This window comes from Somniosus microcephalus, chromosome 11 (genome assembly GCF_052327205.1).
Source record: "Somniosus microcephalus isolate GS21.2 chromosome 11, FLI_Smic_1.0, whole genome shotgun sequence".
In the NCBI taxonomy this organism is placed as follows: domain Eukaryota; kingdom Metazoa; phylum Chordata; class Chondrichthyes; order Squaliformes; family Somniosidae; genus Somniosus; species Somniosus microcephalus.
In genome coordinates, this window is record NC_140997.1 from 42962598 (window position 1) to 42990182 (window position 27585).

The window sequence follows — 27585 nt, forward strand, 5'->3', positions numbered from 1 at the left end:
CACTAGGCTGAGGGCCTCCCTGTCAATCTGGGCGTAGTTACGCTCTGCTGAGGTTAGTGACCGAGACGCAAAGGCTACTGGCCTCTCCGAGCCGTCCGGGAATTTGTGCGACAGCACCGCTCCAATGCCATAGGGTGATGCATCACACGCCAACCGAATTGGTAGTGCTGGGTTGAAATGAGCCAACACCTCTTTTGATGTGATCAATGCTTTGCTCTTCTGGAAAGCTCGTTTACATTCGTCACTCCACTTCCATGGTACCCCCGTTTGCAGTAGGGTATTCAGTGGGTGTAGTACGGTAGACAAATTCGGCAAGAACTTATGGTAGTAGTTCACCAGCCCGAGGAACGACCTCAGTTGTGACACATTTTCCGGTGCTGGAGCCTTGACTACTGCCTTAATCTTTTCAGGGGACTTATGTAACCCCTCTTCATCAATAACGTGGCCACAATACGAGATCTGCTTCTGGAAAAACTCGCATTTGTGGCGATTAGCTTGGAGCCCATATTCCTTCAATCTAGTGAGCACCTGCTCCAGGTTGGCGAGGTGATCACTGTCATTTTCGCCCGTGACCAGGATGCCGTCCAAATAACACTGGGTCCCTGGAATCCCTTGCAGGACTTGTTGCATTGCCCTTTGCCAAATAGCCGGAGCTGATGCTACCCCGAACACCAGCCGGTTGTATTGGTAGAGACCTTTATGAGTGTTGATGGTGAGGTACTGTTTCGAGGCTTCTTCTACCTCCATTTGCAGGTACGCCTGGGCCAGATCAATCTTAGTGAAGAGTTTCCCTCCAGATAGCGAGGCGAAAATATCTTCAATCCGCGGAAGCGGATATTGTACAGTGTGAAGGACTGGGTTCACTGTCGCCTTAAAGTCCCCACAGATGCGAACCTTCTTTGGTTCCCCAGGCGTATTACTCAACGACCTCTTCATTACAGGAACGATGGGTGTAGCCCACTCGCTCCAGTCCACTTTGGACTGTACTCCTGAACGTTCCAAACCTTCCAGCTCTGCTTCGACGGCTGGGCGGATCGCATAAGGTACCGGTCTGGCCTTAAAAAACTTTGGGCTTGCATTTTCCTCTATTTTGATCGTCACTGTTATGCCTTTTAGTGTTCCGAGTCCCTGCTGGAACACTTCTTGTGCGTCAGTTAGCATTTTTGACAGTCGTCCAGGTGTGATGTCGTCATCCTTTTTGGCATCTACAGTCAGTGCTTGTATGGAATGCCAATCTAGCTGTATCTTCCGGATCCATTCACGTCCTAGTAGTGGTGGTCCATCTGGCAATACATATAGGTTCATTTTTGGTGTTTCCTTGCCGTTATATATAACGTTCACCCTTATTTTTCCTTTGGGGTAGACTTTTTGCCCCGTGTACGTCTTCAAGACAATCTTTGTATCTCTCAAGGGTATATGTGAGAATAGCCGCTTGTAGTCCCTTCGGTTTATGACTGTTAGGGCTGATCCTGTGTCCAATTCCATTTTCACTTGGACTCCTGCTATCTTGAGCGTGACCCAGATAGTTTGGTGATCCTCCGTTTTGATCACATTATGTAGTTTCAGACAACTCAGCTCCTTGCTTCCGGAGTCTGTATCACTCTTCTGTTCGTCTGAACTACTCTCCGTCACCTTATGTACCTTCTTGTACTTCTCCTGTGGCGATTTCTTGCTGCTGGTTTTCTTTCCCGACCTGCAGACTCTTGCTATGTGTCCTACTTTTCCACACTGTCTGCACACTTTGTTCTTGAACCAGCAATCATTATGGTCGTGTGTTGTTCTGCCGCAGCGATAGCACTTCACTGTTCCGTATGACATTTCATTTGTGCCATATTCTTGCGGTCTCCGTTGTATCTCTGCAGCGCCCCGTGCTGCTGCTTCATGTGATACTGCAATGCTGAAAGCCTTATCCAGCGTAAGATCCTTTTCTGATAGAAGCCGTTTCTGGGTTCCTTCACTTTGAAGCCCACACACAAACTTGTCCCTTAAAGTATCTGCTAGTCCCGTTCCAAACTGGCAGTGTTTCGATAGCTTGCGCAGTTCCGTTAAATACTCAGCATTACTTTCATCGTTATGCTGGTTCCTTTTGTGAAACTTAAATCTTTCTGCTATCAGCAGCGGTGTGGGGTTTAAGTGGTCCTGTAGGATTGACACTATGTTTTCAAAATCCTTTTCTATTGGCTTCTCTGCGGTTACTAGGTTTCGTAGTAAGCCATATGTTTTTGCACCCATTGAATTCAACAATACAAGCGCTTTCTTGTCATCTGGCACTTCATTTGCCTTGCAGTATACTTCTATGCGTTCGACATATGTCGTCCAATCTTCGACTTCATTGTCGAACGCTGTGATACTGCCACTATTCGGCATTTTTGGGTGTGGTTAGACTGGCTTAAAATGGCGTCTCCCGCGCTTTCCTTTCTTCCCCGCTGCGGCTTAAAATGGCGTCTCCCACGCTGCTGCCAACGCCGCTCTCGGCAGTCCTCGTGGCAAATGGCGACGCCCTGTGGGTTTCGTGCGCTGCTGCCAACGCCGCTCTCTGCGGTCCTCGTGGCAATGGCAACGCCTCGCGTTTTCCTGCGCGCCTCTCTCCCCCGTTGACGTTGCTCGGCCCTTGAACACCGGCTGCGCTCTGCTCTCTCTCGCCTCTCTCCCCCGTTGACGCTGCTCGGTCCTGAACACCGGCTGCGCCCTGTGCGCCCTGCCCTCTCTCTCTCTCCCCCGTCGACGCTGCTCGGCCTTTTTCTGTGCTGCTCGGTCGGGCTCTAGCCCGTCGCTGTCCGGTAAGGGTCTGCGCAGTACCTGTTGCCAGCCCGTTTCGCTGGACCACTGTGACTGGAAAGCCAAGCCTGGCTCTCGACAGCCTCCCCTGCGATGCTCAAATCTCCGCTGGATGACTGGGCGGTTGCCCGTGGTCGACGCCCGTGCTTCTGGACTCGACCTTCTTCCACTGTTCTCCAGGAGCGAATCCCTGGGAGGTGATGCAGAGTTGCAGGTAGGTTCGAATCTGCTCGTCGCCAATGTTATGTCCGTGTATCTTAATGTTGTGTCCTTCAATAATCAGACAACAGACTGCAGGGAACGATTCAACGGGTGTTTACTGAATGAGGGTTACTCTAGAACTAACTGTACAGATCACTACTCAGGGTTTATATACAGGTGTGGTCACTGCCGGTACCACAGTATACAGGAGCTGTAAAAAGTAGTTCTCTCCCTTAAGGTATATATACATTACATACATTACACAAACCATCGTCAACAACTTCACCGAAGCATACGAGAGCATGGGCCTTACACTAAACATCCGTAAGACAAAGGTCCTCTAACAACCTGCCCCCGCCACACAGTACTGCCCCCCAATTATCAAAATCCACGACAAGGCCTTGGACAACGTGGACCACTTTCCATGCCTCGGGAGCCTACTGTCAACAAGGGCAGACGTCGATGATGAAGTCCAACACCGCCTTCAGTGCGCAAGTGCAGCCTTTGGTCGCCTGAGGAAGAGAGTGTTTGAAGACCAGGACCTCAAACCCGGCACTAATCTCATGGTCTACAGAGCAGCAGTGATACCCGCCCTGCTGTATGCCTCAGAGACATGGACCATGTACAGCAGGCACCTCCAAGTGCTGGAGAGGTACCACCAACGCTGCCTCCGCAAGATCCTGCAAATTCATTGGCAGGATAGGCGCACCAACGTCAGTGTTCTCGCTCAGGCCAACATCCCCAGCATCGAAGCTTTGACCATGCTCGATCAGCTCCGATGGACGGGCCACATGGTCCGCATGCCCGATACGAGACTCCCAAAACAAGCGCTCTACTTGGAGCTCCGACATGGCAAGAGCCCCCCAGGTGGGCAGAGGAAACGCTTCAAGGACACCGTCAAAGCCTCCTTGAAAAAGTGCAACGTTCCCACTGAGACCTGGGAATCCCTGGCTTAAGATCGCACAAAGTGGAGGAGAAGCATCCGGGAAGGCGCCGAACACCTCGAGTCTCTTCGCTGGGAGCAGGCGGAAGCCAAGCGCAAGCAACGCACGTCAACCCAAGCACCCCACCCAGCCGCCCCTTCAACCACCGTCTGCCCCACCTGTGACAGAGACTGTAGGTCCCGCATTGGACTCATCAGTCACCTGAGAACTCATTTTTAATGTGGAAGCAAGTCATCCTCGGTTCCAAGGGACTGCCTAAATTGGAGACAAACGCACCGATTTCTTCACCCAGAGAAGAGGCGTCCGGCAGGGTTGCAATTTGAGCCCGACCCTGTTCAACATATACATAAATGAATTAGCAGACATGCTGGAGCAAAGCGAGTCACCAGGTCTCCGTCTCCTGGATGGAGAAGTGAAATCCCTGTTCTATGCGGACGACCTGGTTCTGCTGTCTCCCACAGAACAGGGATTACAGCAACAACTAGACCTACTCGACAAATACTGCCAAAATTGGGCTCTAACAGTAAATCTAAAAAAAACCAACATCATGATTTTTCAAAAAAGGCCCAGATGTCAGGAAAACAAATACCAGTTTACCCTCAGTGATACCACTATAGGACACACTATGAGCTACACCTACCTTGGTCTAACTATTACAGCATCAGGGAGCTTCAACATAGCAGTGAATGCACTAAAAGAAAAAGCCCGAAGAGCCCTATATGCAATAAAAAGAAAATTCTACAACATCCAAATCCCAATCAAAATCTGGCTCAAAATATTTGACAGCATAATCCTGCCCATTGCACTGTACGGTAGTGAAGTATGGGGCCCGCTAAATCACCAAAGCTACACTAAATGGGAAAAACACACAATAGAAGCCCTACATGCAGAATTCTGCCGAAGCATCCTTCACATCCAAAGAAAAACGCCAACAAATGCATGCAGAGCCGAACTAGGCAGATACCCACTGATAATAAACATCCAAAAACGAGCACTAAACTTCCTAAATCACCTCAAATCTAGCTCCCCAGACACCCTTCATTTCAAAGCCTTTCAGACCCAAGAGCTAAACCCAGAAAAGAGTCCCCTGAGTCAGCTGCTACTGAAACTAAGTACTCAGCCGGACCCTGACCAGCCCCAGACCAACACAGCCGTCCAAACACCAATCCGAGTGAACCAAATCATTAAACAATGCAAAGAAACCTACCTGGAACATTGGAACAAAATAACCGAAAGCCAAAGCAGATTAGAATGTTACCGGGCCCTAAAAAGAGAATATAAACTGGCAGACTACCTCACGACCATCAGAGACACAAAACAGAGACAGACCCTCACCAGGTACAGACTAAGCGACCACCAACTGGAAATTGAAAAAGGCAGATACAAGAAATCCTGGCAGCCTAGAGAGAATAGAATATGCGATCAATGTCTGGCCGGCGAGGTTGAAACAGAAATGCATTTCCTCCTAAAATGCGAAAAATTCAACACATCAAGAAACATATTATTCAACAAGCTAAGCCAAACAACCCCAGATTTCAAGGAATTGGATGACCTGTCAAAATTGAGATTAGTCCTGGGAGAAGGAGACAGACCATACCTTGGGGCCAAATATGTAACAACATGTCACAACCTGAGGACTGTTTAAAATGAAGACTGTTTAAAATTAATATTGAACGTACCAAATGAAGTACAAAGACTGTTTAAAATTAATATTGTTTAAAAGTAATATTGTATGTACCCAACAAATGTCAAATCGATTGACACCTACAGAATGTTTGAAAATGTACCTTTTTGCTATGTAAGCTTTGGCAATATGGTTCTCTGTAAACTTTCATGCCAATAAAGCATTTGAATTTGAATTTGAATTTGAGAAGAGATGGTGATCAGGAGCAGGGACCTTGGCTGACTTTTTCCCTCTAACGTTTTGGGAATGCTGACTATTTGTCCACTGAAGAATTTAGGTGAAATTTATATTAAAATAGTGATGTTAAGTTAAATTCAGCTCACAGAAGGTTAGATTCACAACTAGCCAGTTTCTGGGAAATGCGGATCAGAAGTCAGACAAAATGGCTATCCAGAAGGGTGCTTTCTGCATTCCACTTCAACCTGAGACAATGGAAATCTTTTAGACATCCCCCCTGTAAACATTCACACTCATTCTTCCGAGCTCAGCAGGAGTTTGTTTCATGTAGTCCTCATGGGACAGCAGTAGAGTTTAAATTGTCAGCTCAGCTGGACAATCTTTGAACACCGAGAGCTGGGGGTGGGAGGGTCAGAGGTCAAGCCCTTGGCTTCCTGTCCAGCTAGGAAACAGGGCAGCACACCGTCTGCAGAGGCGGTCAGTTCTGAGCTGGCAGGGGAGCCCAGCCTACTGAATGAGAAATCTCTCTTTTTAAATGCAGTGCAGACCAGTTTCAGAGCGCCGTCTGGCCAGCAAAGTTATATTTAGCACGCTAACAGGGAAAGTGGGACGTTATTTATTGCAATGTAAAAAAAGTGGAAGAAAATTTGAATTGCCCAACTTCAAATTCAGAGTAGACTTGTGTTCAACTCCCTTGTACTGTCAAACTCTGCAACCCCTCCAAGCTAATTTCACCAATGCTATTAGCATCAGCCACTGCTTAAGCAAAAATATTCAAAAAAGCAGGATAAACAAACTAAAAAAATTATATTAACTGTTTGATTTTTAAAAAGAAGCACAATAGTGAGACATAGGAAGAATTTCTTTAGACAGTGGTGAGAATGTGGAATAAAAACAGAAAATGCTGGAAATACGCAGCAGGTCAGGCAACATTTGCAGAGAGAGAAACAGAGTTAACGTTTCCGGTCAATGACCCTTCGTCAGTTCTAACGAAAGGTCATCGACCTGAAACGTTAACTCTGTTTCTCTCTCTTTACAGATGCTGCCTGACCGGCTGAGTATTTCCAGTTTTTATTTCAGATTTCCAGCATCTGCAGTATTTTGCTTTTGTATTAGTGAGAGAATGTGGAACTTGTTGCAACAGGTAGCGGTTGAAGCGGATAGCATTGATACATTAGAGAAGATGCATACACGAGGGATATGGGGGCAGTGTGTGAAGAGGTAATTAGAGTGGGAGAGGCTTGTGTGGAGTATAAATAGACCAGTTGGGTCAAATGGCCTGTTTGTGCTGTAGATTCCATGTAATTCCCTCTTCAAATGGGGCAGATTACATAGTATCTTAAAATGGATTTCTAAATGCAACAACTTGAACAGTGAACTTACACATTTGAACCTTTTCCTCAGCTGCTTAAATTGGAGATAGTATCTATAGAAGTGCATCTGACTCACTCCATGTAGAACAATCACTGCTACTCCTTTAAGTTGTTTCTGCCTGTGAATCTGGCACCAGCTGTAGGAAGAAAATGGCACTATAGTATCTTCCTGCAGTCAAACACTTAATGTTCATCTGGAGTATTCTCAGAAGCTGCGCATTAAAAAAAAAATCTTCACTAAGTGAAAAGTAAGTTTGTTCTACTTCCTCTGCTCCTGATCAATCAAAAGCAACACTTCATTCGAACATACACTTTCAAGCACAAAGATGCCTAGGTGTCCACCCTCAACCAGGCAGCCATCTATTTCCATGGCACCTCTCAGCCCCAAATATTCAGCATTAAAAAAATAATATTCTATTATTTTTGTTTTGTTTATAATTTACAAATATGTAATATCAGGGAACTGTCATTGGCAGGATAGGCGCACCAACGTCAGTGTTCTCGCTCAGGCCAACATCCCCAGCATCGAAGCTTTGACCACGCTCGATCAGTTCCAATGGACGGGCCACATGGTCCGCATGCCCGATATGAGACTCCCAAAAGAAGCACTCTACTCGGAGCTCCGACACGGCACGAGAGCCCCAGGTGGGCAGAGGAAACGCTTCAAGGACACCCTCAAAGCCTCTTTGAAAAAGTGCAACATCCCCACCGACACCTGGGAATCCCTGGCCCAAGACCACACAAAGTGGAGGAGAAGCATCCGGGAAGGCGCCGAACACCTCGAGTCTCTTCGCCAGGAGCAAGCGGAAGCCAAGCGCAAGGAGCGCACGTCAACCCAAGCACCCCACCCACCCGCCCCTTCAACCACCATCTGCCCCACCTGTGACAGAGACTGTTGGTCCCGCATTGGACTCATCCATCACCTGAGAACTCATTTTTAGTGCGGAAGCAAGTCATCCTCGGTTCCGAGGGACTGCCTAAGAAGAAGATCACGCAATGGGTGATTTCTGTTAAACAAGCTACTCAAATTCAGAAATAAAAACAGAAAATATTGGAAATGCAGTGGGTCAATCGGGATCTACAAGAGAAAGCTGGGCTAACATTTCAGGTGCACCCCTTTATTAGTGTGCCTTATGCCTCACTAAGCGCAGTGTTAGCGTCAAAATCGGTAAATAGCTCAACTGAGTTTGTGACAATTATGTGAAAATCCTGAAAGCTTCCTTCTGCAAGGTTGTACATACTGCTTAAAAAGCATCAATTTTTCTCTTTATAATTTTTTTGTTATTGCATAAATACTAATGATTATTTTACATGAAAATTGGAAGCAGTGACGCTATAGAACTTACTGCACGTGGAACTAAAAGAGAATGCCAAACGGCTGCACCCTAGTATTGAAAGAAACCCAAGGTAGCTGACAGAACTCTGGACATCAGCAGCTTGGCTCACTTGGACAAAAACAAAGTCGAAGCCCAATAAATGGCTAATGACATAGTGCGGCAAAGTTGACCATCAAACCTCTGGTGTACCTTACCTGGGTGGAGAGATTCTCGCTTCTCCCAATACAGCATAGTTTATTAGTTCACAAATCTGCTCGTGTGTAATGGCACAGTGGTTACTTTCTGAGTTGAGAGTGAAAATGGAAACATCCTAGAAAACAAATATAAAAGAAACAGATCAGTAATCTGGAACAGGATCTACAGAACGGTTTTCAAAATGCTAAATTGATTATTTGATGGTAGTATACAAAGAATATACATGCTTTAAAAATGTTTTAAACAACAATAATTCTAAACAAAAATGTGAAGCACTGCCACACATCGCAGAGCTTGAATTCACGCCCATGATTCCTAATGCAGTGACTTCTTCATTTCAGATATACTAGCAGGGGCGGCGCAAATAGGAGATAAGACACATTCCTATCGGCAGGGCAGCACAATCCTCGAAAATCTGCTGCTCAAAAACAGCAAGATGCAAGTAGGTATAAATGAGGGGACCGGGAGAAAATATAACTTACCAAAGGAAGCCACAAATAAAAAAATGCGGGAAATTTGAAAAAAAGTTTCTATTTCTAATTATTATTTAAGGAGTTACGATAATGGCAGAGGTAGAAACATTTATTTTTATAACCAATATAGTCCATGAGGGGCAAAAAAATTACTTTTTTACTTATCTAACCACTTTATTTTTAAATTAAGACTGTGGGGCTGCTTATTTTCAAAATTACTATTGAATTAAATAAAAATAAGATAATTTAGCATTGATAAATCTAGTTGTGGGCGGTGGAGTGGTAGGACATCATACCAACAACTTACATTTATATAGCACCTTTAACATAGTAAAATGTCCCAAGGAGCGTTATCAAACAAAATTTGACACCGAGCCACATAAGGAGATAATAGGACAGGTGACCAAAAGCTTGGTCAAAGTGGGAGGGTTTTAAGGAGCCTCTTAAAGGAAGAGGGAGAGGTAGAGAGGTTTGAGGAGCAAATTCCAGAGATTAGGGCCTAGGCAGCTGAAGGCGTGGCTTCTCATAGGAAAATATGAAGAAAATCAAAGCGGTCTGAGGATAGGATGGAATAGTGGAGTGAGGACCTGGGTTTAGACCCGTGATCGTGTGCATTGGGCAATTCCAGCTCAGTCCGGGATTGATTCAGGGCCCAGACAGACGTGAACAGAGGAGTTAAGAGTCAAATGATTAAAAATGGGTGGTTAAAAAAAATCCGACGTGTAAATGTAGAATTCACAAGGAGCCGGTGGGAAGCTCAGTTTGATTAATGATCAGCAGTTTGACAAATCTGTTCAGCAAAATCCCAATTCTCAGAGCAGCTTCATTAAAAAATACAAAGGTCAGGATTTCAACATGCTTTTGTCTCATTTAAAAATCATTTAGAAATTACAGGTACAGTAGATGTCGCTTGTTTTCTCCCTTTCTCCAGACCGTAGTCCATTCCCTGAAAAGGTGGGTAGACAGCTGACCTGATTCCACACTTTAGTTAATGCCACTCTGCAGTTGACTCCGCGGGACCTGTGCCAGCAAAGCCCAGGTTGGTTTTCCCTTCAGCTTCCCTTTCCTGAACATTGTGCCTTTGATGGCAAGGCTTGGATCTTAAATCATGGGCAGATCCTACGTTCTGGTATTGCCATGGGAAGAACATTAAAGCTCCAATGCAGTGCACAATGGCAGATAACTTGAAATTGAACTGTCAGAGTTATCTACTTACCAACGGTTTCCTCTGCTAAGTTAGCTCATTTATTGGTAAAATGTCACGGTATAAAATGAACTTGCAACTGAATTGCTCATTTTAAAAGTAACCAAGCGTTGCTTTCAGTTTCCTTACTTTTTGCTGCTCTTGGTTGTTGTGTCTAATGCCACTTTTTACAATGGTCCCATTTTGGATCTTGGCTCTCTTCCATTCGGTTTCTTTTAATCTTTTCTCCCCCAGTCTTTTGCGGTTACACAGTCTCTCCGCAGTATTAGCCATCTGACCAATTGTACAATTGCGACACTATGAAGAAACGACACAATTGCCAGCAGGTTAACTACAAAAAAAATATTAAAATCAGTTCATCTGGGTCGGCAGAAGTATGAATCCCATTTATAATGTTAAATGTTTTAAAACTTCCTTGCATCTGTAAAAGATAAAACAAAGCTTATATGTTTGTGATCAGCATTCAAACAGGGATTTGATCAATTCTCACAGGTCGGAGGTGTACCTTGGCACCTGTGTCAAGGCCCACGGATCCCAGGGATGCAGGTGTTTCGGAAGAGTCCCTGGGATCACGTGGGCCCGGTCCTCCAATCAAAAGGAGGGTTCCATTGCAGTCATTTCTGACATGCAATGGAATCCCCAAATAATTAAACAATTTAGACAATTCTAATAATAAATATAAATGTCCTGATTTTCAAATTAAAAAAAAAGTCCCTTCATTTCACTAAATACAATAAAAATTAAAAATTTTTTTAAACGTTTTAATCTGAGCCAACATTTGCATAAACTAATTTTAAGTGTGCATCATTTTTTATTTTTAAATTTTGAATTTAAAGTTTTATAATAAACAATATGCTGGTGAAAGAGTTTTGTGGGCCATTGCTGGGCAGTAGTTGGGCAAATAGCCCAACTCTGTGTCAGCAAAAGTGATTTTCCAGTCGGTTCATATGACCTGTCAAGACGAACCTTGACAGATTGCAAGTTCCAGGGCCTTTCAAAAGGATGTACGTACGCCATCGAAGACACCGTAAAATCTGGCCCATTATAACCATTTGCAATCCATCCGTTGTGTCCCTGAATGCAGCCCTGATGGCTCAGAGGGGGCAGTGTCTCCCACATTGCCAGACTGGGGAGGGGGCAGTGTCTCCCACAATGTCAGGCCTGGGGAGAGAGGGGGCAGTGTCTCCCACATTGCCAGACTGGGAGAGAGGGGGCAGTGTCTCCCACAATGTCAGGCCTGGGGAGAGAGGGGGCAGTGTCTCCCACAATGTCAGGCCTGGGGAGAGAGGGGGCAGTGTCTCCCACATTGTCAGGCCTGGGGAGAGAGGGGGCAGTGTCTCCCACATTGCCAGGCTGGGGAGAGAGGGGGCAGTGTCTCCCACATTGCCAGACTGGGGAGAGAGGGGGCAGTGTCTCCCACAATGTCAGGCCTGGGGAGAGAGGGGGCAGTGTCTCCCACAATGTCAGGCCTGGGGAGAGAGGGGGCAGTGTCTCCCACATTGCCAGACTGGGGAGAGAGGGGGCAGTGTCTCCCACATTGCCAGACTGGGGAGAGAGGGGGCAGTGTCTCCCACAATGTCAGGCCTGGGGAGAGAGGGGGCAGTGTCTCCCACAATGTCAGGCCTGGGGAGAGAGGGGGCAGTGTCTCCCACATTGCCAGACTGGGGAGAGAGGGGGCAGTGTCTCCCACATTGCCAGACTGGGGAGAGAGGGGGCAGTGTCTCCCACATTGCCAGGCTGGGGAGAGAGGGGGCAGTGTCTCCCACATTGCCAGACTGGGGAGAGAGGGGGCAGTGTCTCCCACATTGCCAGGCCTGGGGAGAGAGGGGCAGTGTCTCCCTCATTGCCAAGCCTGGGGAGAGAGGGGGCAGTGACTCCCTCATTGCCAGGCTGGGGAGAGAGGGGGCAGTGTCTCCCACATTGCCAGGCCTGGGGAGAGAGGGGACAGTGACTCCCACATTGCCAGGCTGAGGAGAGAGGGGGCAGTGTCTCCCACATTGCCAGGCTGGGGAGAGAGGGGGCAGTGACTCCCACATTGCCAGGCTGGGGAGAGAGGGGGCAGTGACTCCCACATTGCCAAGCCTGGGGAGAGAGGGGGCAGTGACTCCCACATTGCCAGGCTGGGGAGAGAGGGGGCAGTGTCTCCCACATTGCCAGGCCTGGGGAGAGAGGGGCAGTGACTCCCACATTGCCAGGCCTGGGTAGAGAGGGGCAGTGACTCCCACATTGCCAGGCCAGGGAGAGAGGGGCAGTGTCTCCCATATTGCCAGACCTGGGGAGAGAGGGGCAGTGACTCCCACATTGCCAGGCTGGGGAGAGAGGGGGCAGTGACTCCCACATTGCCAGGTTGGGGAGAAAGCAGGCAGTGTCTCCCACATTGCCAGGCCTGGGAAGAGAGGGGGCAGTGACTCCCACATTGCCAGGCTAGGGAGAGAGGGGGCAGTGACTCCCACATTGCCAGGCTGGGGAGAGAGGGGGCAGTGACTCCCACATTGCCAGGCTGGGGAGAGAGGGGGCAGTGACTCCCACATTGCCAGGCTGGGGAGAGAGGGGGCAGTGACTCCCACATTGCCAGGCCTGGGGAGAGAGGGGGCAGTGTCTCCCACATTGCAAGGCCTGGGTAGAGAGGGAGCAGTGACTCCCACATTGCCAGGCTGGGGTGAGAGAGGGCAGTGACTCCCACATTGCCAGGCTGGGGAGAGAGGGGGCAGTGTCTCCCTCATTGCCAGGCTGGGGAGAGAGGGAGCAGTGTCTCCTTCATTGCCAGGCCAGGGAGAGAGGGGCAGTGTCTCCCTCATTGCCAGGCCTGGGGAGAGAGGGGCAGTGTCTCCCTCATTGCCAGGCTGGGGAGAGAGGGGGCAGTGACTCCCACATTGCCAGGCCAGGGGAGAGAGGGGGCAGTGACTCCCACATTGCCAGGCTGGGGAGGGGGCAGTGACTCCCTCATTGCCAGGCTGGGGAAAGAGGGGGCAGTGTCTCCCTCATTGTCAGGCCTGGGAGAGAGGGGCAGTGACTCCCACATTGCCAGGCCTGGGGAGGGGCAATGACTCCCACATTGCCAGGCCTGGGTAGAGAGGGGGCAGCGACTCCCTCATTGCCAGGCCTGGGGAGAGAGGGGGCAGTGTCTCCCACATTGCCAGGCTGGGGAGAGAGGGGGCAGTGTCTCCCTCATTGCCAGGCCTGGGGAGAGAGGGGGCAGTGACTCCCACATTGCCAAGCCTGGGAGAGAGGGGGCAGTGTCTCCCACATTGCCAGGCTGGAGAGAGAGGGGACAGTGTCTCCCACATTGCCAGGCTGGGGAGAGAGGGGGCAGTGTCTCCCTCATTGCCAGGCCTGGGAAGAGAGGGGCAGTGTCTCCCACATTGCCAGGCTGGAGAGAGAGGGGACAGTGTCTCCCACATTGCCAGGCTGGGGAGAGAGGGGGCAGTGTCTCCCTCATTGCCAGGCCTGGGAAGAGAGGGGCAGTGTCTCCCACATTGCCAGGCCGGGGAAGAGAGGAGCAGTGCCTTTAGTACAAACCAACATGATTTCCCCACCACACACATTAAAAAAACCAGGTAAACCCTGTGACCGGACGGTGCGCGGGTCTGAGGCGCTGACCTGAGCAGGCGGCAGTCACCGAGAGACGTAGGCAGGAGCGCGCACGCACATCCTGTCGCGCGCCGCTCGTCTTTTCCGCGCTCCTGACTCCAGACATGACTAACGCACTGCCGAAAACATCGATGGCATGGCGGAAGTGACGCCATTGTCGTGGCGGCAGATTTAAATTCCGTACCCAAGCTGCGCTGAGCGAGTTTTGGGCGGTTTAAATGGATTAGTTTATATATTTATTTTTATTTTTTAGAAATTAAAAACGTTGGTCGTACGTTACGCGCTTCAAGAATAAATTCACAGCGTTTGTTACCAATTTTTATGCTCCCTTATCTGCCGGAGTAGCTGAATAATGACAACAAAACGACTAGCTAAGTAAGTACAACAGCAAAATACTACGGATGCTGGAAATCTGAAATAACAACAGAAAACGCTGGAAAAACTCAGCAGGCCAGGCAACATCCTTGGAGAGAGAAATAGAGTCAACGTTTCAGGTCGAAGACCCTTCGTTAGAACTGGAAAAAAGCAGGAACTGGAACAGATTAAAAAGCAGGTTTTAGGGGCTGGGAAATGGGGGAGGGGATGAAAGAACAAAAGGGACGGTCTGTGATAGGATGGGAGGCAGGAGAAGTAAAGAGACATTAAGAGATATTCAAGGTGAGACGAGATGGTAATGGGGCAGGTTAAGAAACAAAAGATGGCTCTAGAGGTGTGAATGCGGTGGCAGAATGAAAGACAGCTGCCAAGTGGGAGAGAAAAAAAAGGCACAAACCAAAAGTGGATAAAAAAATATATATAAATATGAAAGGGGCCGAGGTTATGATCTGAAATTGTTGAACTCTATATCGAGTCCGGAAGGCTGTAAAGTGCCTAATCGGAAGATGAGGTGCTGTTCCTCGAGCTTACGCTGAGCTTCTGTGGAACAATGCAACAGGCCGAGGACGGTGAGGTCTGAGTGGGACTGGAGCGGTGAATTAAAATGACAGGTGACGGGAAGCTCGGAGTCCCCCTTACGGACTGAACGGAGGTGTTCCGCAAAGCGGTCACCCAATCTGCCTTTGGTCTCCCCAATGTAGAGGAGACCACATTGTGTGCAGCGAATACAGTATACTAGATTGCAAGACATGCAAGTAAATCGCTGTTTCACCTGGAAGGGGCGTTTGGGGCCTTGGACAGTGGGAAGGGGGGAGGTATACGGGCAGGTGTTGCATCTCCTACGCTTGCACGGGAAGGTGCCGGGGGAAGGGGTGCTGGGGGTGATAGAGGAGTGGACTAGGGTGTCACCGAGGGAGCGGTCCCTACGGAATGCTGAAAGGGGAGGTGAGAGGAAGATGTGTTTGGTGGTGGGATCACGTCGGAGGTGGCTGAGATGGCGGAGGATGATCTGTTGAATGTGGAGGCTGGTGGGGTGAAAGGTGAGGACAAGGGGAACTCTATCGTGATTCCGGGAGGGAGGGGCAGGGGTGAGGGCAGAAGTGCGGGAGATAGAATGGACACGGTCGAGGGCCGTGTCAACCACGGTAGAGGGGAATCCTCGGTTGAGGAAAAAGGAAGACATGTCGGAAACACTGGTGTGGAAGGTGGCATCGTTGGAGCAGAAGCGACAGAGTCTGAGAAACTGGGAGAATGGAATAGAGTCCTTACAGGAGGCGGGGTGGGAGGAAGTGTAGTCCAGGTAGTTGTGCGAGTCAGTGGGCTTGTAGTTAATGTTAGTCAATAACCTATCCCCAGAGATGGAGACGGAGAAGTCGAGAAAGGGAAGGGAAGAGTGGGAGTTGGACCATGTGAAGATGAGGGAAGGATGGAAATTGAAGGCAAAGTGAATGAAATTGTCTAGTTCAGGGCGAGAGCAGGAAACGGCACCGATACAGTCATCAATGTACCGGAAAAAGAGGTGGGGGAGGGGACCCGAGTAGGACTGGAACAAAGAGTGTTCTGCATATCCCACGAAAAGGCAGGCATAGCTAGGACCCATGCGGGTACCCATAGCAACACCTTTGATTTGGAGGAAATGAGTGGAGTCAAAGGAGAAGTTGCTCAATGCGAGAACAAGTTCAGCCAGGCGGAGGAGGGTGGTGGTGGATGGGGACTGTTTGGGCCTCTGTTCAAGGAAGAAGCGGAGCGCCCTCAGGCCATCCTGGTGGGGGATGGAGGTGTAGAAGGATTGTACGTCCATGGTGAAAAGGAGGCGGTTGGGGCCAGGAAACTGGAAACTGTTAAAGTGGCGGAGGGTGTCGGAAGAGTCGCGGATGTAGGCGGGAAGAGACTGGACAAGGGGAGAAAAAATAGAGTTGAGATAGGAAGATCTAAGTTCCGTGGGGCAAGAACAGGCTGAAACGATGGGTCTACCAGGGCAGTCCTGTTTGTGGATCTTGGGAAGGAGGTAGAAGCGGGCTGTGCGGGGTTGGGGAACTGAGGTTGGCGGCCGTGGGGGGGAAGATCTCCAGAGGAGATGAGGTCAGTGACAGTCTTGGAAATGATGGCTTGATGTTCGGTGGTGGGGTCATGGTCCAGGCGGAGGTAGGAGGAGGTGTCGGAGAGTTGGCGTTCAGCTTCCGCTAGGTAGAGGTCGGTTCGCCAAACAACAACATCACCACCCTTGTCAGCAGGTTTAATGACGATGTTGGGGTTGGATCTGAGAGAATGGAGTGCTGCAAGTTCAGAGGGCGGTAGGTTGGAGTGAGTGAGGGGAGCAGAGAAATGAAGACGGCCGATGTCACTGCGGCAGTTAGCAATGAAAAGATCTAGAGAGGGTAAGAGGCCAGAGCGGGGGGTCCAGGTAGAACGAGAATTCTGAAAGTGGGAGAAAGGGTCAGCTGTGCGGGGGAAGACTCTTGGCAAAAGAAGTGGGCACGGAGATGAAGGCGGCGGAAAAAGAGCTCAGCATCGTGCCGAGCTCGAAATTCATTGAGGTGGGGGTGTAAGGGGATGAAGCTCAGGCCTTTGCTGAGGACTGATCGTTCGGGGTCAGAGAGGGGAAGGTCAGAGGGGATAGTGAAAACGTGGCAGGGGGTGAGATTGGGAGAAGGGGGGTCAGAGGAAAGTGAAGGGGAAGAAGGTTCCGGAGGGGCGTTGATGTTCAAGAATTGATGAAGCTAAGTAAGTATCTCCACCTCACATTTAAGGTTTCTGTTTGCAACAACTCCTCTTTCTGCAGCGCCTTTAACGCAGTAGAACGTCCCAGGGACGCTTCACAGGAGCGATTATCGGACAACATTTATTCCTTGAAGGTAGATTGGTTCAAAAGTGATGTTTGGAGGCTGTGGCTCCTCATTGCAGATGTTCAAATATATATGAGTAATAATGCAGGGCTGTTGCATAACTTAGTACTGTACAGGTCTGGGATCTTCCTGCATATTGTAATGTATTTTTAAAAATCCTAAAATACCCAATGGTTCCCTCCATATGATGTCTGCTTTATGCTGAGTGATGGCAGTGCTTCTACGTTTGTATTAGGGGAGGGAGGAGAAAGAAAAGTCAGGATTCCTACTCTTTGATATCCGGTGAACCTATTTTGAAAAAAAGTGTGTGTTACATGAGGACTGACTATAATATTTGCCTAATATTTTTGCTTCTGTAATTGTAAATACATTTGGTCAGTAGTGTAGCCTGGAAGACGTTTAGATTTTGACATTTCCTGCTTTCTTGATTGGCAGGAATCCTACATAAATTCCAGTGTCCTACTGAATAGGAAATTTGTTGGCCCTGGGCTTTGCAACCTAGGATGCAGACAGATCAGGCTGTGCACATCTTGATTCTGGAGATTCTGATATAACTGTTGAAAGAGGGATGGTGTTTTAAAAGCTCAAACTGTAACACTGGTACTAAATGGATATCAATATTACAATTCTGATTTTCTTGCAAAACTTGTCCCAAAAAGGTAGTTTCTATAAGCAGCTCCACATCTCCTATAATCTGAAAGTTAGAATGTTTTACATGTCACGTGAGGATTAATTTTTTTGTCATGTTAAGCACAGGAGACCCACATTGATTGCCAGCTACTTACCCCCGTCCTCTCTGAAAGGTAGCAAACACATTACCAAGTCAATTGATTTTGTTTGATAATGCTCCTGTGAAGTGACTTGGGATGTTTTACTATGTTAAAGGCACTATACAAATGCACGTTGTTAATTTAGGCTAAAATCAGTAGTCAGTTATTTATAAGAATTTATATCTGCACAGAAGCAAATGAACACGGCAGGATACCAATATGGGTAGTTATAAAGCAAAGATCTGAATCTGTTCCCAAGAGCTTAACTATCTTCTCCAGAAAGTATTTCTTACACGGTCTGATAATCTGCAAGACTTTTGTGGACTCCCTGGTGAGATGTTTGTACATGGCTGAAAAGATGTTCCTGCCTACTGCATGGAATCGGTTTACCAATTACAGAATCTGAAAGAGTTGACAGCTCGACTTTGTATTTGAGTATTGAGGATGGTTAGTAATACGGAGCTTGTGATGGATTGGCGATTTGTCTTGTTTCGAATCCTAAGAGAAACATTTTAAATATTTATTTATGGGAAATTGTTGATTGATAGTGAGACAAATTTAAAATATCTCTCTTGCGTACTGAAGGCTCTGTTTCTCTGTATAAGTGAAATATATACCCTGTCTAATGTGTTAATGTCACTTCAAAGGGAATTATTTTCACCTCTGTTTATATAGTTTGCTCAGAAACAGTCTTTCATCAGGTGATTGGCTGAAGTTAACCAGCAGTGTTGGTGTTTTTGCACAAGTAACCTTTCCTATATTTTGTCCAGGAAACTTGGCTTAATAAGAAAACACTCGTCGCCTTCTCTTGAGGTCAACAAAAAACCTAAATCAAGTAAGTGCCACGTAATGTTTATTATATATTTTGAGTCAAGATCAAGCATTCTTCAGCGAAAGCTGTGTTACAGGGCAGGGGCTAGTTGGATTAGGATGTGCAGATGTAATTCAGTTGCTTCAAGGGACATTCCAGGTAAACACCGCTCCATCTTAAAAGCTAAACATCACAACTATGCGCCAGACTGTAGACTACCCATGATGAACGACTATATAGATCAGCCAGTATCCTATAAAAGCTAACCTGGAGTTCTGAACTTTTTTTTGTACTTTGCAGATCAGTTTTTTCAGTATTTAATTATTATTGACTTTGAGTCCACCTGCTGGAAAGATGGGAAGTCTCATTATAGTCCAGAAATAAGTGAGTATAAATCTCTGCGCTAGAGAAACATTATTTAATTGTGGGGTTTTTGTACATTGAAGGTACTACTTTAAATCATTTAACTTCTTGTAGTTGCATTATTAAATGAAAGATGCAGCCTGTAAACAGTGTAAGTAGTTTTAAAAAGTTTTTGGATTTAGTGAAAGGGGAGCTGAGTGACAGTCAATGTTCCCTCTAATTTTTTTTTGTGTGCTGTCCCTTTAAATTTGCTGCACTGTATCTAAGCCAGATTGGGAGCGGCCTGCGCAGGACCTCTGGATTGATGCGCGGCCACACGCCCGCGCACCTTAGAGGTAATGTTGGTGACAGTGAGCCACATGTTCGCCTCTTGTTCTTGATCTCTGCACTCCTCCAATTCTGACGTCTTGTGCGTCCCCGATTTTAATCGCTCCACTTTTGGCGGCCGTGCCTTCAGTTGGCTAGGCCCCAAGCTCTGGAATCCCCTCCCTGAACACCTCTACCCCTCTCTCCTTTAAAACCATCTGTCCTGATATCGCCTTCTGTGGCTCAGCGTCAAATTTTGATTGGGACGTTTTGCTATGTTAAAGGCACTATATAAATACAAGTTATGATATCTGAAGTGGATGAAGCCTGTTTGAAATTGTAGAAGAAAACCTATGCTTTCAAATATTTTTAGGGTTCGGTGCCATGTTGGTGGTTGGTGATTTGAACGTGTTTTACTTCATTTTTCTATAATCTAGTTGAATTTCCAGCAGTTTTGCTCAACACTTCCAGTGGAGAGATTGAGGTTGAATTTCACACATATGTTCAGCCTCAGGAACACCCAAACCTGTCTGGGTTTTGCATGGAACTTACTGGCATTAAGCAGGTATGCAGTACAATACGTGGCTAAATTATCTGAGAGGAAGGGAACTGCTTGTTGGCTGAAATATTGTAGCACACACACACAGGAAACTTTGGTTTGTCCGGAATACTCGATCTAACGGCAAAAATCAGGAGCTGTTTTCAATGTTTTTTTTTAGTTCTCGTTGCTTTTTTTTTCCCCCAGTCAAGCACTGCAAGGTCTGTAGCTATAGCAACAGCTTCAGCTACAGACGCTTGCAGCTGCAGCCAACTGTTTTGAAGCTGTTGCTAAGCAACAGGGTTTGTTGATTCACACGGAGCTTCTCAGTTCCGTATGTTTAAACATTAACTCTGGTATGTCTGGCACTTTTGATGTTACGGCACCAGCTCGGTCCCGTCAGTGCCGGATATCAGAAAGTTTCCTGTACAATACTTTTTTTAAAAAGCACAGCCTGGCCCAGTAAAACTCACTATTTCTGAAGCAAGGGCCAAGAACCTTTGTGGCCCAGCCCAGCAAAGAGGTGACTTGGAAGAATGGCTGCTATTATTTTTTATTAAAATTTAACACTTTAAAAAAAAAAAAAAATGGCTAGTTCACTATTCCTGTGGGTCAAGTTGTTTCCACAGACCAATCGGATCAGTAGGTTGAGATGCTGCATCATTGCATGATGTGCAAGAACCAATCATAGATTTTCATTAGGTAAGGATATTAAGGGATATGGAGCTAAGGTGGGTAAATGCAGTTGAGGTACAGATTCGCCATGATCTAATTGAATGGTGGAGCAGGCTCGAGGGACTGAATGGCTTACTCCTGTTCCTGTGTCTCTAGGCTGTTAAAACACAACACTGCTTCAAAACTCCACATTTTTACTAATATAGATGTTCATTTTTCAGTATGGTTTAAAATATGCTAAGATACCAACATCTCCCTCTGGTGTGCAGTTGTAGAATTGGTACATGTAACTATTAAAAGTCTTGGAATTAGCAGGTTCAATGTCTCCTTTAACATTTCCAGTGGCAGGTCGAAGCTGGAGTTCCTCTTAGAATATGCCTGTCCCAGTTTTCCTGCTGGATTCAGAAGCTGCAGCAGGAGAAGAACATTGCTTTCGTTAAGGGCATGTCTCAGCTGTGTGGCGTTGAGTCAAGACCCTGTGCTTTTGTAACGTGGTCAGGTACTGTCTACAATTGCTGATAATTTCAAGCCATTTAGCTTATTTGAACATTGAAGAGCTACACTAGAACTGCAGTCAAAATACTTTGGTTACCATTCATTCCGTATTCCAAAAGAAATTGTATTTTCTTCTCCATTAACGTACTGTATATTCAATAGTTAACATATTTATGCTCAATTTTAAAAGTTCATATCATTTCAAAAGATTTCTCATTGCATATAATCTTTCTGCTAACACTATTTCTGTGGTTGTTTATTTGTGACTTTTAAAATACTAATTTCTCGCTGTAATACTCTGGTAATGTTTCTTGCAATATAAAATCTGCGTCTTTTACCTTCTGCCCTTGCAGGGATAACTAGCTGGAATTTATGTAGGATTTCCACTGTGTGTGTGTGTGAACCAGATTCGTACAGGCTGTACTTAATCACATACCCTTTGATCTCTGTAGACTGGGATCTGGGAGTGTGCTTGCACTACGAATGTAAAAGGAAAGAGCTCAGAAAACCAGATGTTCTGAACAGCTGGATTGACCTCCGAGCAACCTATAAGGTATGCACACAAGGGGTTGGAGTGGGTCTAATTCAGTGCTGGTGATTGACGACAAAAAGTGCTGAAAATACACAGCAGGTCAGTCAGCACCTGTAAAGAGAAAAGGCAGGTTATTGACATTTTGGGTGTGTAACCTTTCATCGGAACTGAAGGTTGAAAGGTAATCCGAGCTTTTTTAATAAGGTTGGTGGGGTGGGGTGGGGGGTTGGAAAATTGAGAGAAAGTTTGGAGAAGGAGAGATTCAACAGATACTCCAATCACCAAGAGGTTGAATGACCTGCAGATTACTTAATAGAAAACTGTTAAAGATGATATTAAAGATCACTAGTAAAGCAATTGGAGAGGCATTAAAAGGACAAAAGAATGTGCCCATAGTGCAAAAAACTCAGGAGAGGCTCACAAAACAAACTGAGAATGTAGAGGAAAAATAAAGAAGGCAAGCTGCAAATGTTGCCGAGCTGAAACTAAAACCGAAAATACTGGAATAACACATCAGTCCACCAATCTGGAGAGGGGAAAGAAAATGGGTAAACGCCACAGCCTCAGAACTTAGGGGTGACAAATGGTTTCCACTCGAAATGTAAGTGCACCTCGGCTTTTATCTATCCCCCACCCCACAACGTAAGCAAATAAAATGGAGGAAATAGCTAAGTTCTGAGGTTACTAAAAGCAGTGTTCTGACCAGCATAAAATTAAGATTCAATTTTATTTGTCACATAACCAAATACAACAAGTGAAATCCAGTCAGTGATCCTGATGTTTGTGTTAAACCTCATTGAACCATGTAGGAGATCAGGGATTGAGCGCTGAGTTGGGAACAGGGGAATGGGACAAAGTGGATAGTCTTTCTGTGAGTTGGCACCCTCGCAGTGGGCTAGGTGGCCTCCATCTGTGCTACAAATGTCACGATTCCTCCCACACCATTGTCCAGAGCCCCAAACACTCCTCCATTTGAGACAGCAATTCCTGTGTACTTTCTTCAATCTGTGCAAAGATGTGCAGGTTAGGTTGATTGGCCATGATAAAAATTGACCCTTAGTGTTAGGGGGGATTAAATACGTGGGGTTACAGGGATAGGGCTTGGGTGGGATGGCTGTCGGTGTAGGGACCGGGTGCTAGGGTTTGGATGATCAGCCATGATCTCGTTGAATGGCGGAGCAGGCTCGAAGGGCCGAATGGCCTACTCCTGCTCCTATCTTCTATGTTTCTATGTATTTTACATTCACTACTCCTAATGGAGACTCCTGTACACTGGGGAGATAAAATGCATTTTAGGTGATCACTTTGTTGAGCATCTCCACTCCATCCACAAGTGTGACCCTGACCTTCCTGTGGCTCACAATTTTAACCCTCTCCTCACATTCCCACTCCGAAAATGATAGGGAAAATGAAGTTGATATAGGATTAAACTAAACTGAGGTAAATTGGCGCTCTCAAAATAATAATTTGGATCAGTCAAAACAAGTCTGATTAACATATTCAAGGGTGGATGCGTAGCTGATGGAAGAGCATTTATATTTACTCCTATTAATGTAGATGTTTTTCTTCAAAATGCAGCTTCTAAGCAAATTATGCATTTATCTTGTTCCATAACCATTCGTTGTAGCTCAAATTAACGTGCTTGTTGAATTTTCTGTGGTAAATGGTCTGAGTTAACTTGTGTTTGTGTGGCAGTTGTTCTATAACCGAAAGCCAAAAGGTCTGAATGGAGCGCTGCAAGATCTGGGCATTGTGTTTTCAGGACGTGAACATTCTGGTACGTAGTACATGTTACATCATTGTAGTTGTGTTTGGCCTTGTAGAAATGGAACATAGGAGAAGCACATTCAGCTCCTCGAGCCTGTTCCACCATTCATTTAGATCACGGCTGATCTGTGTCTTAACTCCATTTACCCATCTTGGTTCTGTAACCCTTGATACCCTTGCCTAACAAAAATCTATCAATCTTAGTTTTTAAATTTTCAATTGACCCCCACCCTCGACAGCTTTTTGGGGGAGAGTGTTCCAGATTTCCACTACCCTTTGTGTGAAGAAGTGCTTCCTGACATCACCCTTGAATGGCCTGGTTCTAGTTTTAAGGTTATACTCCCCTTGTTCTGGACTCCCCCACCAGAGGAAAAAGTTTCTCTCTGTCGACCCTCTATCAAATCCTTTAATCATCTTAAACAATTGCATCTTCCACTTCATCCATCAGTGGAAATCCAGCAACTTCTGATGCTTTAATCTACTTTGTGTAACCAAATGCTTTAATTCAGATTTGTGGTCAAGTAGCAGTTGACACAAAGCAGTAAAATCTCCCAAGTAAAGGAAAACCAGTTGTTAAAATAAATGTCGAACCTATTTGAGATCATGCAAGATTTATTTGCATATAATGAAGCTTCGTTGTCTGAAATTCTTTAATAAAACAAATAAAAGCAAGATGTGTAAATTTCTGTAAAATCCCTAGTTTTTTTTAAAAGGTTACCATTTTAGCTTTAAAATCAGTTTAGTCTAATTTACAACAAGCAAGACTTTTATGTCAAAAAGCAGAACACAATGTTCTGCCTGTTCACTGTATTCTTTGAGTTCTCACCCCTCTTAATGTTTTGGAAATGTAACTTGAAAACAGGCTTGGATGATGCCCGCAACACTGCTCATCTTGCCTGGCAGATGATCTGCGATGGCTGTGCCATGAAAATCACCAAATCGTTGGATAGGGTGAGTGGCCATTGGTGAGTTCTACACCTTCATCCCTGTTGGACCTGTGACATGGGCTAAACATTTGACACTTAAGATTACTCAAGTAATCAAAGTTGTAATACATGATTCTATCCATGTTCCGAATCGAACAGAATATCTTGTGGTAATCACCACTCTTATGGCCTTTTCATTAGGTTGTGCCCATGAGGAATCGAATTGTAAGACTGCCAACTGCAAACTCACTTGAAGACAGCAAAACCTCACAAGCAAGTCTCTCTTCTGAAGTCCCAGGCAACGGCAGCAAAACTAGTTTGTTTTCTGAAAACTGTTCTCGCGGTATAGAAAAAGCTGAAAATAAACAAATAAACACAAACCATGAACATCATAACATAGTGAAGCAAACAAAATTGGCTTTGCCATCTTGTCCCAAAACTGCCAGGCAGCTTATGGGGACTGTAGACTCCAGAAATTACAGTGATGTAAATGCTCACTATGAGAGTTTAATATCCCCCAGGACTCTGATCAATGGGCTTTCTACTTCCATTGATCTTGGTAAAGCAAAGAAACCTAGACCACATGTGCTAAACAAAGTTAAAAATCTAATCCCAGTGGGAGGTGTAGGAACTAAACCCAATGATAGTCTAAGCAACCTGTTGCTTGTGTCTACCACTATTGAGTCTGTTACCAGTATCTCTAATCTAGATGTCAGCTGCTCCGAGTCTGAGGTTGTCTGGGAAGATTGGGAAGATGCTGCCATACTACCTCTATCAGGTAATGAGCATCCCATCGACTACAGGGAACAAGAGAAAAAGTGTAACGGGTCAAGTGTGCCTGAAAAGGAGAACACGGACGACTGTCCAATTCTTCCACTACAGAATAGAAAGGATGACAAATTGACTGATCATTTAGAAGCTAGGGAGCATCAGAAAGTGGTGTATAGGAGCCCCCAAACAACGATATATGATGTAGCTGAAGTTATGAAGCAAGCTGAAGGTCAGTCCATCTTTAAAGTACCTAACCTGAAGGTTCCCAATGTCTGGTCCAGCCCTTTCAGTGAAAGCACTAAGTCTTTATCACATTCTGTTCTGCACTCCAGATCAAATAATTCTTTATGTGTTGGTGTTAAAAGAAAAAACACCCATTCATGTGCCTTCAAACCTCCTGTTTCTAATAAGCAATCATTTGCTATATATTCAGACAGAGATTCACCATCTACTTGTTCTCTGCCCTCAATTGGTAAGTCAGTTTCAAGAGTAATTCTTCCAACAACCCATTCCCACCAGGCACTGCGGAAATTGAATGGTGAAAAGATCACTCCTCCGCTCTGTGGCTGTGGTCGTAGAGCGAAGAGGCTTACTGTGTCTAAAGCCGGTCCAAACCAAGGGAAAGCCTTCTATTCCTGTACAGTAGGAAAAAGGAATGCAGAGAATAGCAAGGGTTGTGGGTACTTCAAGTGGGAGTGGGCACTGAAGAAGGAGAAAACCTCTTTGTCCTCATCTGTGAATATTTTTGGTACAGGTTCATCTGGAACCTTTCCTCCTTCCCAACACAAACAGCTAGGACTCCGATTTTCCTTTCGGAATTAACAGTATAATTTCATGTCTGGAATGATTTATAGTTTACGTGATTTATAAAGCAGCGGTATTAGTCTGGTCTGCAGAAAGGTTGAGGTAGAGCAGTAGTGTACTGTAATGAAGTGCACTCAAGTAAACTATCTTGATTAAGCTGTTTTTGTGTGCTGAATGTATATAGTTTTAACAATTCATATACAGAGCCTTATATAAGCTTTCCACCCAGCTTCTTTTGTGTCTCTCCTATTGAAGGCAGGTTCTAGCGCTGATGGGTACTGGTTATATCTGGGGGAGGGGGCATCACACTGAGCCCAATTTTGTTCTGCTTAACTTGCCCGTCCAGCATTGCTGCTATTGTCCCTCCCTCCCCCTCTCTCCCCACCTCTCTCTTCCTTTCCCCAGCCCCCCCCACCCCCGTAACAATTTTCAGCATCCTTGTGCCCTGGCTGACTGTTGGCAATGTGACATTCCTACATGGTTCATTTTTAAAAAGTTGAGGGCCACTGATGGTGCCGTTTTTTTAAAATCAAGAGCTTACAAAGAAATATTAACAAACATTTGAAATTATTTTTTGTTGAAGCGGATGTTTTCTTTAAGTGATGTCTAATGTGGAAGTGACTTTGGCTACCAAAAAGTGTGTGCAAGCCCAATTGTGATAGAGACTAAATTTCTACTGTGGTGTCAGTTTCAACTGGATTTTCAACTCCTTCATCACTGGCTAATTAATTCTGAACTGGTAACCAAGTCATCATTTACTGTTTAAGCTAAATACCACCTTTCTTTTGGAGGAAAGGGAAGAGAAATATCTTTCAGCAGAACGACTCTAGTTCATGATTGTCCCACGTTAACTCTATTTTCAAATATTCTAGCACTTCAATTTTATTTTTATATTCCTATTTTTATGTTTTTTATAAAGTAACTGCACTGGAAACGAATTATTGTGAAGTGTTTTGAGATGTTCAGAGACATAAGGTGCTATATAAATGCAAGTTTTTCTTTTATAATAAAAGGCTATTTAGTCTTGTACGTGAGTACCTTTTCGTATGTAAAATTCTCCAGATAAGCTCAAACAGCATTGGGGCTCTGCTCATCTGTGGGAGAACTGGTCTCGCCGAATTTTGCAAGTCCAGCTCTCCCTTTAATTTAAATAGACTCCCAAAGCATAGAAGACATGTGGAGGAAGTCAGGCCAGCAGCACTCTTGCCTGAGTGTCATAACATCCAGCCAGGTAGCAGCTCCTAAATAACTACTGCAGGCTCCTAAAGGGGAGACAGTTTTTGTATGCTGGCAAGAAAGCTGTAGCTCCTGATGCAAAGGGCCAAAAGTAGAAATGTGGGCAAAAGTCATTCATCAGTGAAGATTTTTGGGGGTCCTGTTGCAGCAATGCTGCTGTGTCAAATTCAGGTCATTTGCAGGTGTCTCCTCAGATTCAATAATGTTATTTTCTCCCTTAAGCAGTCTGGTTGCATGCTTTTTTTTAAAAAGAAGTTGACTCTTATTGCCCTGTATCTGCTAGCGGAGAAGCGAGACCCAGGAGAGTAACAATGAAATTCTCTTGAGACCTGAGCCAGATCTCCGTACCTTAAACACATGTACTTCTTTAATCATAGCTATACTGGAACAGCTTGCTTAGGATAGCTAGTTCC

At 45.8% G+C, this 27585-nt stretch overlaps 2 protein-coding genes across 3 annotated transcripts in view; one reads left to right on the forward strand and one right to left on the reverse strand.

The window, feature by feature from the left end:
• rexo5 (RNA exonuclease 5) overlaps nt 1-14099 on the reverse strand; it is a 62216-nt gene extending 48117 nt beyond the window's left edge. Inside the window, exons 1-4 of one of the 2 annotated variants that reach the window (XM_086000562.1) lie at nt 13967-14099; nt 10496-10663; nt 8689-8804; nt 7168-7294 (exon numbers count right to left, since the gene is read on the reverse strand). In XM_086000562.1, the coding sequence (XP_085856688.1) occupies nt 7168-7294; nt 8689-8804; nt 10496-10639 (387 nt within the window). In that variant the 5' untranslated portion in view covers nt 10640-10663; nt 13967-14099. Of the gene's footprint in view, nt 1-7167; nt 7295-8688; nt 8805-10495; nt 10698-13966 lie in introns of both variants that reach the window. The other variant, XM_086000563.1, reaches the window with a different exon arrangement.
• Nucleotides 14079-26963, forward strand: eri2 (ERI1 exoribonuclease family member 2). Its single transcript, XM_086000564.1, has 9 exons — nt 14079-14332; nt 18719-18783; nt 19060-19143; nt 19866-19993; nt 20984-21140; nt 21589-21689; nt 23364-23445; nt 24298-24386; nt 24563-26963. Exons 1-9 carry the CDS (start codon nt 14310-14312, stop codon nt 25952-25954), a joined length of 2121 nt encoding a protein of 706 aa, XP_085856690.1. The 5' UTR covers nt 14079-14309; the 3' UTR covers nt 25955-26963.
• Nucleotides 26964-27585: the final 622 nt, after the last annotated feature.

Excerpts from the sequence above, each read along its gene's own strand:
- eri2 (XM_086000564.1), top strand. The coding sequence starts at position 14,310 with ATGACAACAAAACGACTAGCTAA. Across the intron at positions 19,994-20,983 it reads AACTTACTGGCATTAAGCAG|TGGCAGGTCGAAGCTGGAGT; the intron begins GTATGCAGTACA and ends TAACATTTCCAG. Across the intron at positions 23,446-24,297 it reads TTCAGGACGTGAACATTCTG|GCTTGGATGATGCCCGCAAC; the intron begins GTACGTAGTACA and ends ACTTGAAAACAG.